An 11,978-nucleotide genomic window follows, 5' to 3' on the forward strand; every position below is an offset into this window, starting at 1 on the left:
GGCAAAAAAAAAAAAAAAAAAAAAGCCAGGAGTTCCCATCAAGGCGCATCAGAAACGAATCTGACTAGTAACCATGAGAATGTGAGTTCAATCCCTGGCCTTGCTCAGTAGGTTAAGGATCCAGCATTTCGGTGAACTGTGGTGTGGGTTGCAGATGAGGCTCAGAGCCTTCATTGCTGTGGCTGTGGTATAGGCTGGCAGCTGCAGCCCTGATTAGACCCCTAGCCTGGGAAATTCCATATGCTTCGGGTATGGCCCTAAAAAGCAAAAAATAAATAATTAATTTTTAAAAAGAAACATTCTGGGAAATAGAAAATCCAGTCAGGAGTTCCCTTTGTGACTCAGCAGAAATGAACCTGACTAGTATCCATGAAGATGTAGGTTCAATCCCTGGCCTCACTCAGTGGGTTAAGGATCTGGCATTGCTATAAACTATGGTGTAGGTCACAGACATGGCTCAGGTCCAGCATTGCTGTGGCTATGGCATAGGCTGGCAGCTGTAACTCCGATTCAACCCCTGGCCTAGAAACCTCCATATGCCACAGGTGCAGCCCTAAAAAGACAGGGGGGAACAAAGGAAAAAGAAAATTCAGTCATTCACTTACAAAAGCTTTTGATCATGTTTCTCAACAATAAACTAATTGTCTTTTTCAGAACTTCTCTTAGGTAAAACTGAAAATTTTATCTCTGAAAATCTAGCAGAGCATCTAGGACAAAAGACCCAGAGCAAAACAATCATGTACCTGTGTCAACAAGGGCTGAAAGCTGGTGACAACCTCACAAAATCCAAAAGTTGGAGTAAGTGAATTAAATAGAAATCAGGTAACAAGTAAATACATTGCTTGGTATTTTTTACTCCATTTTTTAAAATTCTAAAGTACTTCTTTTTTCATTTTTAAAATTTTGTTGAAACACAGTTCATTTACAATGTTGTGGGGTTTCTTTTTTTAACTCTGTTCTCCTTCTTTTTTTGGGGGGGGGGTCTTTTTGTCTTTTAGTGTCGCAACTTCGGCCTATGGAGGTTCCCAGGCTAGGGGTCGAATTGGAGCTGTGGCCGCCGGCCTGCACCACAGCCACAGCAACTTGGGATCTGAGCCACCTCTTCGACCTATACCACAGCTCACGGCAATGTAGGATCCTTAACCCCCTAAGCGAGGCCAGGGATCGAACCTGCAACCTCATGGTTCCTAGTTGGATTGGTTAACCACTGCGCCATGACGGAAACTACTAACTCCATTCTTAATTGTTCTTGTACCTGTAACCAAATCGTAGAAACTCATTACTACTTGACTTTTGATTTTCAGGCCCCACAGGAGCCTCTCTTTCACAGAAAAACTGGTTTAGCCTGAACTGCAATGTAAATCAAGCTTTGGAGGATGAAATCAAAGTCCTGAGCTTCAACGGGACCAAGAGTTCAATACTGCAGTTTTTAATCCAAGATGGACAATATAGGGACCACCTGCAACATCTCCAGGGCACAAAGAGACATGAAATAAGCTCGCTACACAGCTCAGGTGCTTCTCAGTCAGCAGGTATTCTGTGGGGTTATCAATATAATGGTTTCACTTATTATTCCATTCTTCCTCTTAATTAGGTGTCATTCAAACTCCTTCCATACCTGTACATTATTTGAGTATGTAGTTTTTATATACATAAGATTATACTAGGAATTTCCACTGTGGCCCAGAGGAAATGAATCCAATTAGTAACCATGAGGTTGAGGGTTCGATCCCTGGCCTCACTCAGCGGGTTAAGGATCCAGCATTGCTGGGAGTTGTGGTGTAGGTTGCAGATGTGTCTTGGATCCCACTGCACGGGATCCCTTTTTGGGCCTTTTGGCCCTAAAAAGGCAAAAAGACCAAAAAAAAAAGTCACATTGCCTGTAATATTACAGTAAACATCCTTTTACACAGAAGGTTATGTTGAGGAGTTCCCTGGTGGCTCAGTGGGTTAAATATTCAGTGGTGTCACTGCTGTGGCTCTGATTGCTGCTATGGTACAGGTTCAATCCCTGGCCCAGGAACTTTTGCATGTCGTGGGCATAGCCCACCTCAAAAAAGTAAAAAAGTCATGTTGATGAGCAAGTATTTCTTGACTTTCTTGAAGTCTATGTATACCTTGCAACTAGCTGATACTTCCAAATTTGCTTTCAAAAAGGTTTTTACTGATTTGGATGCTTACAAACAGGTTTTAAGAGATATGGTGCCAATATATGTATTTTCTAAAGTAGTTCTGGAAATAACTTAAGTTCCAAAATTAACCATGTCTTGCAATTAGCTTTAACTCATCAACTTCATTCTGATAACATCATTATTCCCACTTCTGACTGAGACAGTGAATGATATCACATTCTCATTCATGTCTCCTGAGGCTCATATGCAAGAACGTCTCTGTATATATCAAGGATAAGACCACATATAATTTTACAAGAGAGTGTGAAATTGTTTTCCAAATAAGTTGAATCAGTTTACACTTCGACCAAATATACATGAAAGTTCTTGTCAATCTACCACTAACTGACACTTAGTATTGTTTTATTTCTTCATTTCTGCCTATGAAGTAGGTATAAAAAAGCAGCTCATGCTTATCTTCATCTTTTGTGGTTGTTGTTCCTTTTTAGGGCCGCACCTATGGCATATGGAAGTTCCCAGTCTAGGGGTGGAATCAGAGCTGTAGCTGCTGGCCTACACACAGTCACAGCAATACAGGATCCAAGCCGTGTCTTCAACCTACACCACAGTTCACGGCAACGCTGGATCCTTAACCCATGGAGCAAGACCAGGGATCAAACCCCCATCTTCACAGTTACTAGTCGGGTTCACAATCCACTGAGCCACAATGGGAACTCCCTTACCTTCATTTGATTGTTAGTGAGGTTGAAATTCTTTTCAAAATAGTGGCCATTCAGGTCTACTTCTGACTCCTATTTTATCTACTGCGTTGTTTATTTCATCAGCTGATTGTTTTCATTATTACTTTACAGAAATTCTTTGTTATGATACCAACAATGGTGTCAACTTTTTTATGTATATTTTTTTTTCTCCAGATTTTTTCTTTCCACTTCATTCATGGGATCTTGGGTGACTAGCAGCTCAATTTTTATATAAATTTAATAGCAATATTAAATAGCCCATTACTTCCCTTACCAACCCATAATTCGCCATGATCACAATGGAGTATTTTGATTATATACTTGATCTGTTTTTAGACTCCCTTTCAGTTCCAGTGGTTAATTTATCCCTCTGTACAACACCTCATTGTCTTAATAATTATTGCTGTCTACTAAGTTCCTAATTATATTTTTCTCAGCTATCTGGATATTTATAAATTACTGATTTGATTTCATTAATAAGTGGAGGAGTTCCCGCTGTGGCGCAATGGGTTAAGGATCCAATGTTGCCATAGCTGTGATGTAGGTTGCAGACGCAGCTTGGATTTGATCCCTGGCCTGGGAACTGCCATATACTGCAGGTACAGCCAAAAAAGAGAAAAAAAAAAAAGGACTGAGGAATCATTTCAAATGTGCTTTAAACCAGAGCACTTTATAGTAAAGGTTGTTTGGTTAATATTAATATTAATATTTATGGCAAGACATGGATATATACAAGACAATCCTGGGAAAACTGAAATATATGGAAAATTTTCCATAGCCTGAATAGTTCTTATTTTTTTTTTCTTTTTTTTTGTCTTTTTGCCATTTCTTGGGCCGCTCCCCCGGCATATGGAGTTTCCCAGGCTAGGGGTCCAATCAGAGCTGTAGCTGCCAGCCTACACCAGAGCCACAGCAATGCGGGATCCAAGCCTCATCTGCGACCTACACCACAGCTCTCGGCCACACCGGATCATTAACCCACTGAGCAAGGGCAGGGATCAAACCCGCAACCTCATGCTTCGTAGTCGGATTCATTAACCACTGTGCCATGATGGGAACTCCATCTTTTTTTTTTTTTTTTTTTGGCCTTTTCTAGGGCTGCTCCCGTGGCATATGGAGTTTCCCCTGAATATTTCTTTAAATAAGGTCAATCATAGCTAATTCATTTCAAGTTCACTTAAAAATAAGTCTTTGTCTCTCTTTTTTTTTTTTTAGGGCCAAACCCAAGGCATATGGGGGTTCCCAGGCTAGGGGTCAAATTGGAGCTGTAGCTCATACGGGGGTTCCCAGGCTAGGGGTCAAATCCAAGCTGTAGCTGCCGGCCTACACCACAGCCACAGCAACGTGGATCCAAGCCACATCTTCGACCTACACCACAGCTCATAGCAACACCGGATCCTTAACCCACTGAGCAAGGCCAGGGATGGAACCAGCAACCTCATGGTTCCTAGTCGGATTCATTTCCGCTGTGCCTCGATGGCAACTCCATGAAAATCTTCATAGGCTTGGACAACTTTACTTTTCCTTTCTTCTGCTTTCCAACAACGTACACATGCCTAGGTTATAAAAATCAAATATTCTCACACTAAAGAATGTTGACTATAATCTGAATCTCAAATTTGGCTGAAGCTTGATTTTTTTTTTTTTTTATGTCTTTTTATGGCCCCATCTGTGGCATATGGAAGTTCCCAGGCTAGGGGTCAAATTGGAGCTGCAGCCGCCAGCCTATACCACAGCCACAGCATCACTGGATCTGAGCCATGTCTGCAACCTACACCACAACTCATGGCAACGCCAGTTCCTTAACCCACTGAGCGAAGCCAGGGATTGAATCTGCATCCTCATGGATACTAGTCAGATTCTTTTACACTGAGCCACGACAGGAACTCCTAGAATTTAATTTTCTTCCACAGATCTTGCTGCACAAAAACCACCAGCTCTGCCTTGTGATTCAGAGCAATCACATAGGATTCATGATAAAGATGAGAGGGAAGAGAAAAAATGCAGAGAAAAAAGAAGAGGAGAAGAAAAGGAAGAGGACATAGAAGAGAAACTGAAAAAGACACGAGAGAAAGATAAAAAAGCTAAAAAAGCGGGGGGAAAGAAAAATAAGGAACCATATCTTCAGAAAAGATTAGTCAGCAAACCACTCATGGACACTCTTTGGACAACCTTTAAATTAAACAAATGCCTCACAAGAAGAAAGAGTCTATTACTGGCATTTGAATTTAGCATGACAGAAAGACAGGTATGATATAGATCGCTTTACTGGCACAGTTCCTTGTGTACCACGCTTAGCCACATGAACCAATATCCTTAGTCTGGAGTATTCACCTCCCCCACTTCATATTTTTGCAGATAAATCAATGGTTTTTTAAGAAGAGGAAGAAATACAATAGGGAAATGGACAAGCAAAAATATAAGAAAGTACAGAAGAGGTAAGAATGTTTGCTATATAGAACACAAAGTGAGGGAGTTCCCGTCGTGGTGCAGTGGTTAACGAATCCGACTAGGAACCATGAGGTTGAGGGTTCGATCCCTGCCCTTGCTCAGTGGGTTAACGATCTGGCGTTGCTGTGAGCTGTGGTGTAGGTTGCAGACGTGGCTCGGATCTCGAGTTGCTGTGGCTCTGGCATAGGCCAGAGGCTACAGCTCCGATTTCGACCCCTAGTCTGGGAACCTCCACATGCTGCGGGAGAGGCACTAGAAATGGCAAAAAGACAAAAAAAGAAAAAAAGAACACAAAGTGAAAAGGGATTATATTGACCTTTAGAGACATGTTATGTTTCCATAGTTACTGGATATTCCATAAACTTTCCTGTTCCCCGGCCCATGGCACAAAGAACCATTGACTGCCCAATTTTTCACTCTGCTCAACACACAAAAATGCACAGGTTGGGAGTTCCCATACCGGCTCAAACGGTTAAGAACCTGAGTAAAACCCAAGAGGATGTAGGTTCAATTCCTGGCCTCCAGTGGGTTATGGATCTGGCGTTGTGGTGAGCTGTGGTCTAGGTCCCAGATGTGGCTCCTGATCTGGTGTTGCTGTGGCTGTGGTGTAGGCCGGCAGCTGCAGCTCTGATTTAAACCCTAGCCTGGGAACTTCTATATGCCATGGGTATGACCCTAATAAAGGAAAAAGAAAAAAAATGCACATGTGGGAATGCCACCATTAGCCATGTAGCCATATTGTCTGATATACAACTAAGCCGTTAGATTTTAATTTTATTGGAGTATAGTTGACTAACAATGTTGTATTAGTTTTAGTTGTACAGCAAAGTGTATCAATCCTACATATAAATATATCCTTTCTTTTTTTCCCATACAGGTTATTACAAACAGCCATTAGATTTTGTTTTTTCTTTCTTTCTTTCTTTCTTTTCTTTTTTTTGTCTTTTTGCCTTTTCTAGGGCCACTTCCCGAGGCATATGGAGATTCCCAGGCTAGGGGTCTAATCAGAACTGTAACCACTGGCCTACACCAGAGCCACAGCAACCAACACCAGATCCGAGCTGCACCTGCGACTTATACCACAGCTCATGGCAACGCCAGATCCTCAACCCACTGAGCAAGGCCAGGGACCAAACCTGAAACTTCATGGTTCCTAGTCAGATTCATTAACCACTGAGCCACAATGGGAACTCCTTGCTTTCTTTTTCTTTTTTTCTTTTTGCTTTGCTTTTTAGGGCTGAACCCACAACCCACGTCACACGGACGTTCCCAGGCTAGGGGTTGAATTGGAGCTACAGCTGCCTGCCTACAGCACAGCCACAGCAACTCGGGATCCAAGGTGCATCTTTGAGCTACACCACAGCTCATGGCAATGTCAGATCCTTAACCCACCGAGCAAGGTCAGGGATTGAACCTGCATCCTCATGGATGCTAGTCCGATTCATTTTTGCTGTGCCATGATGAATGCCGAAGTACAAATTCTTATCTATTACCTCACTTGACCTCACTAGATCATCACTTTTTTTTTTTTTTTTTTTTTTTTTTTTTTTTAGGGCCACAGCCGTGGCTTATGGAAGTTCCCAGGCTAGGAGTCGAATCAGAGCTACAGCAGCTGGCCTACACAACAGCCACAGCAATGCCAGATCCAAGCTGTGTCTGTGACCTATACCACAGCTCACAGCAATGTCAGATCCTGAGCAAGGCCAGGGATTGAACCCGCATCCTCATGGACCCAGTCCTCATGGATCTTGGTTGGGTTCGTTACCCCTGAGCCACAGTGGAAACTTCTGGATCATCACTCTAAACCAAAAATGAGGAAACTGAATTGCTGGGAAATAATGTGATTTCATCGAGTACCAGTTTCCAAATGGCTAAGCCTGAATTTCTACTTTCATCTCTCAGCCATAGGAGCCATCTGTTTTCAGTTCTAACTCGAGAAACATTCTAGGCTAGATCCATTTGTGTCTCATATGCAGTGTTTATGAACTGCTAATGATCTCTCATAAGCTTCCAATGTGAGAGTTTTTCCAAGTACTTGTACCTTCTCCACCTCCATGACTTCTTGAGCTCTTGAAAATTTTCAAAAGTGTTTTAGGAAGATCCCTTGTTCTAAAGGGTAAACTGCTTTCCCAGTGTAACATGCTTGGATCTATGTTAAATGCACGGACTGATGTGAAACTTTTTTTTTTTTTTTTTTTTTGTCTCTTTGCCATTTCTTGGGCCACTCCCGCAGCATATGGAAGTTCCCAGGCTAGGGGTCAAAACAGAGCTGCAGCCGCCGGCCTATGCCAGAGCCACAGCAACTCAGGATCCGAGCCATGTCTGCCACCTACACCACAGCTCACAGCAACGCCAGATCCTTAACCCACTGAGCAAGGCCAGGGATTGAACCTGCAACCTCATGGTTCCTAGTGGGATTCGTTAACCACTGAGCCATGATGGGAACTCCGTGAAACATTTTTGTATGACATTATTCACCTGTATAAATAGACTTTTAGGAAAGTTCCCGTTGTAGCTCAATGGGTTAAAAACCTGACTACTACACGTGAGGATGCAGGTTCGATCCCTGGCCTTGCTCTGTGGGTTAAGGATCTGGTGTTGCTATGAGCTATGGCATAGGTCGCAGATTAGGCTCGGATCTGGCTTTGCCATGGTTGTGGTGTACACCGGCAGCTGCAGCTCCAATTCGACCCCTAACCTGGGAACTTCCATATGCCGAGGGCGCAGCCCTGAAAAAAAAAAAGAGAGAGTTTTAAGAAAATAAAATATTAACAAGTGTTAATTCCATGAAGAAAAACGGGATGGGGGGAAGTTGTAAGGAGTTTCTAAACTTACTGTCTTTGTCCTGATGTGGATTTGAAGTTTTGCTAATGTAAGTTCACAGATTTTATTTTTAAAAACTCAATCAATAAACTACTACCCTCTGTGGAAGTGTTCAGAGAATGAAAGAGAAATGCACTGCAGAATCTAATAGGTTTAGTACATCCTACAATCTGTCAATCTGTCTCTAAGTGGCGCCATCTGCCTTTTCCCAACACATCTGACTGCATTCCTGGAAGGTTGATTTTTGTCTGGTATGGGTGACGGAAAAAAAGGAAGATTTGGGAGTTCCTGCTGTGGCTCAGGCGGGTTAAGAATCTGACTAGTATCCACGAGGGTGGAGGATGCGGAAACTGCAGTGTAGGCCAGCAGTAGCAGCTTCACTCAACCCTTCGCCTGGAAATTTCCATATGTCACAGGAGCAGCCACAACATGAAAAAAAAGAATTCAAGAAAAGAAATATTGTTCTTTTTTTTTTCTTTTTTTTTTTTTTTTGCCACACCAGAGACATTCATAAGTTCCTGGGCCAGACATGGAAGTTCCCAGCCCAAGTATTGGGCCCTTGACACAGCTATGACCAGAATCACAGCAGTGACAATGCCGCATCCTTAACCTGCTGAGCCATGGGGGAACTCCAAGAAATATTGTTCTGATGAAGTTGTGAGGGATTTTATTTAAGGATCTTCAGCCTCTGTTGTGCATGTTGCAAATCTTTTCTCCAAGTCTATTAATTCTTTCTTTCTTTCCTTCTTTCTGTCTGTCTGTCTTTTTTTTTTTTTTTTTAGGGCCACACAATCAGCATATAGAGGATCCCAGGCTAGGGGTCTAATCAGAGCTACAGCTGCCGGCCTACGCCACAGCAACGCCAAATCCAAGCCTCGTCTGCAACCCACACCACAGCTCACGGCAATGCTGGATCCTTAACCCACTGAGCAAGGCCAGGGATCGAACCCACAACCTCATGGTTCCTAGTCAGTTTTGTTTCCACTGTGCCATGACGGGAACTCCTCATGAATTTTTTTTATTTGGTTTGGTTTTTTTACTGCATCTGAGGCATATTCCTGGGCCAGGGATTGATTCGGAGCCACAGCTGTGACCTAAGTGGGTACCCTTAACCCACTGCACCACACTGGGAACTATTTTCTGACTTTTGCCATATAAAAATTCTGAATTCTTTTGTAGTCAGATCTTTTAGTCTTTTCCTTCTGAGTTTCTGTTTTGAATGAGAAAGTTATTCCTATCTATTGCAAATGTTTTTAAAATATGTCTGCTGTGTATGTACAACTAAATCACTTTGCTGTATACCTGAAAGTAACACAACATTGTAAATCAATTATACTCCAAAATCAAATTAAAATTAAATTTAAAAAATGCATATATCTACTGTAAAAAATAAACAAAAAAGTATAGTATATGAGTTCTGAAAGAAGAAAATGTTTAGAGTTCTATAGATTGTATTTTTAATATAAACCTATCCAGAATTTAGTGTCACATTAAGATTTTGTTTTTTTTTCAGGAGTTCCTGCTGTGGCGCAGCAGGTTAAGGATCCAGTGTTGACGCTGAGGCGGCAAGGGTTTGATCCCCAGCCCAGGAACTTCCAAATGATTTTCGTAGTATGCAAGTATCATCCTGGAAATAAATCATTCCTCTACTTCTGAGCGCCTAATGGGAAGATATAAGTCAAAATTCAAATACATTAATAGCATAAATAAGATATTGGGGTTTTTGAGTGTGCATTCTATTTTTGCCTATAATTTAAAAAATTGGGAGTTCCCGTCGTGGCGCAGTGGTTAGCGAATCCGACTAGGAACCATGAGGTTGCGGGTTCGGTCCCTGCCCTTGCTCAGTGGGTTAACGATCCGGCGTTGCCGTGAGCTGTGGTGTAGGTTGCAGACGCGGCTCGGATCCCGCGTTGCTGTGGCTCTGGCGTAGGCCGGTGGCTACAGCTCCCATTCAACCCCTAGCCTGGGAACCTCCATATGCCGCGGGAGCGGCCCAAGAAATAGCAACAACAACAACAAAAAGACAAAAAGACTAAATAAATAAATAAATAAATAAAATTTAAAAAAAATTGAAATATAGTTAACACACATTGTATTTTTTAAGTGTGCAACATAATGTTCAATATTTGTATATATTGTGGAGTTCCTGCATGGCTCAGTGGGTTAAGGATCTGGCATCATCACTACTGTGGCTCTGGTTACAGCTGTGGCATGGGTTCAGTCCCTGGCCTGAGGAACTTTCGCATGCCACGGGTGCAGCCAAAAAAAAATTTTTTTTAAATCTATTACCCTAATATCCACATAGAGGATGAAAAAGAGAGAGAAATATAAGACAGGAGATAAATTAGAAGGCTGTAAAATTGTCCAGTCATAATTCAATTAGGGCTCCCCAAAAGACAGAATTCAGTAGCAGGGATGATGATATAATAAAAACAAATGAGTGGTGAAGGGTAGAAGAATGTGCCACCCCAAAATATGACATTAGGAGTTCAGGACATGCCACCCCAAAATATGCTACTTTGGTACATTGATTTTGAGCTGTAGGCACGTGAAAAGCAACGAATGCAGGGAGAGACTTTCTTGAAACTTCTCTTTTCCCCTTACAAACAGATCCTCCAAAAGGAACCCAACGGTGATAAATCCCCTCCCCAGGAATTTCAACAACCAGGGACATTTGACTCTTATCACAGGAGAGAGATGAGAAGTTAACACCACACCCAGGCAACTTTGTCACAAACTATCATACCTCAGGGCCCATTCAATTTCCTAAAAATCATCTACTCTTCCCTAAGAGGTCTACACCCCTCTCTCCTCTACCTAGTCAAATGATATTTAATCCTGGATCCTAAAACCACTTCTTTAAGTTACTCATTTTTCCCCAGGTATTTATATCCCCAGGTATGCATGAGATATACATGTTCATAAACTTCTGTTTGCTTTTCTTTTCTTTTTTTTTTTTTGTCTGCACTAGTGAATACAAAAGTTGCTAGGCCGGTGGTTGAATCCACACCAGAGCAGTGACCTGAACCACAAGAATGACAATGCTTGATCCTTAACCCACTGCACCACCAGGGAACTCCAATCTGTCTTTTATTATGAGAGTCTCAGTTAAGAAATCAAAAAGGTAGGGAGTTCCCATCGTGGTGCATTGGAAATGAATCTGACTAGGAACCATGAGGTTGCAGGTTCAATCCCTGGCCTCACTCAGCGAGTTAAGGATCCAGCATTGCTGTGAGCTGTGGTGTAGGTCACAGATGCAGCTCGGATCTGGTATTGCTGTGGCTGTGGCATAGGCTGGCAGCTGTAGCTCCGATTAGACCCCTAGCCTGGGAACCTCCATATGTCGTGGGTGTGGCCCTGAAAAGCAAAAAAAAAATAAATAAATAAAAAAGAAATCAGAAAGGTAGAAGGAAAACTATTTCCCCTTCCTTACAGTAGTAAATAATAGCTAACACTTACTGAGCAATTTCTATACGCCTGGCATTCTGCTACCATCTTGAATGCTTTGTCTCTTATTATTCTTACAAGAACCATATGAGGTAGATATTATAGCTATTTACATTCTACTGATAAACTGAGAAGAAGTTTCCTGGTGAAATTTCCTATGCAAAGTTGCAGCCAAAAAAAAAAAAAAAAAAAAGAACAGAAAAAGAAAGAAAAGAAGAGACAGGCCATGGGAGTTCTCATTGCGGCGCAGCGGAAATGAATCCAACTAGTATCCATGAGGATGCAGGTTTGATCCCTGGCTTTGCTCAGTGGGTTAAGGATCAGGCGTTGCCATGAGCTATGGTGTAGGTTGCAGATGTGGCTCAGATCCCACATTTCAGGGGCT

The 11,978-nt window shown here is 42.1% G+C and overlaps 1 protein-coding gene across 1 annotated transcript; it reads left to right on the forward strand.

Moving 5' to 3' along the window:
- On the forward strand, positions 738–5,348 carry NANOGNB (NANOG neighbor homeobox). The gene is made up of 3 exons (XM_021091243.1): positions 738–798; positions 4,786–5,120; positions 5,231–5,348. The coding sequence occupies exons 1-3, from the start codon at positions 738–740 to the stop codon at positions 5,312–5,314; spliced, it is 480 nt and encodes a 159-aa protein (XP_020946902.1). The 3' UTR covers positions 5,315–5,348.

The sequence above is a fragment of the Sus scrofa genome, chromosome 5 (assembly GCF_000003025.6).
Source record: "Sus scrofa isolate TJ Tabasco breed Duroc chromosome 5, Sscrofa11.1, whole genome shotgun sequence".
Taxonomy (NCBI): Eukaryota; Metazoa; Chordata; class Mammalia; order Artiodactyla; family Suidae; genus Sus; species Sus scrofa.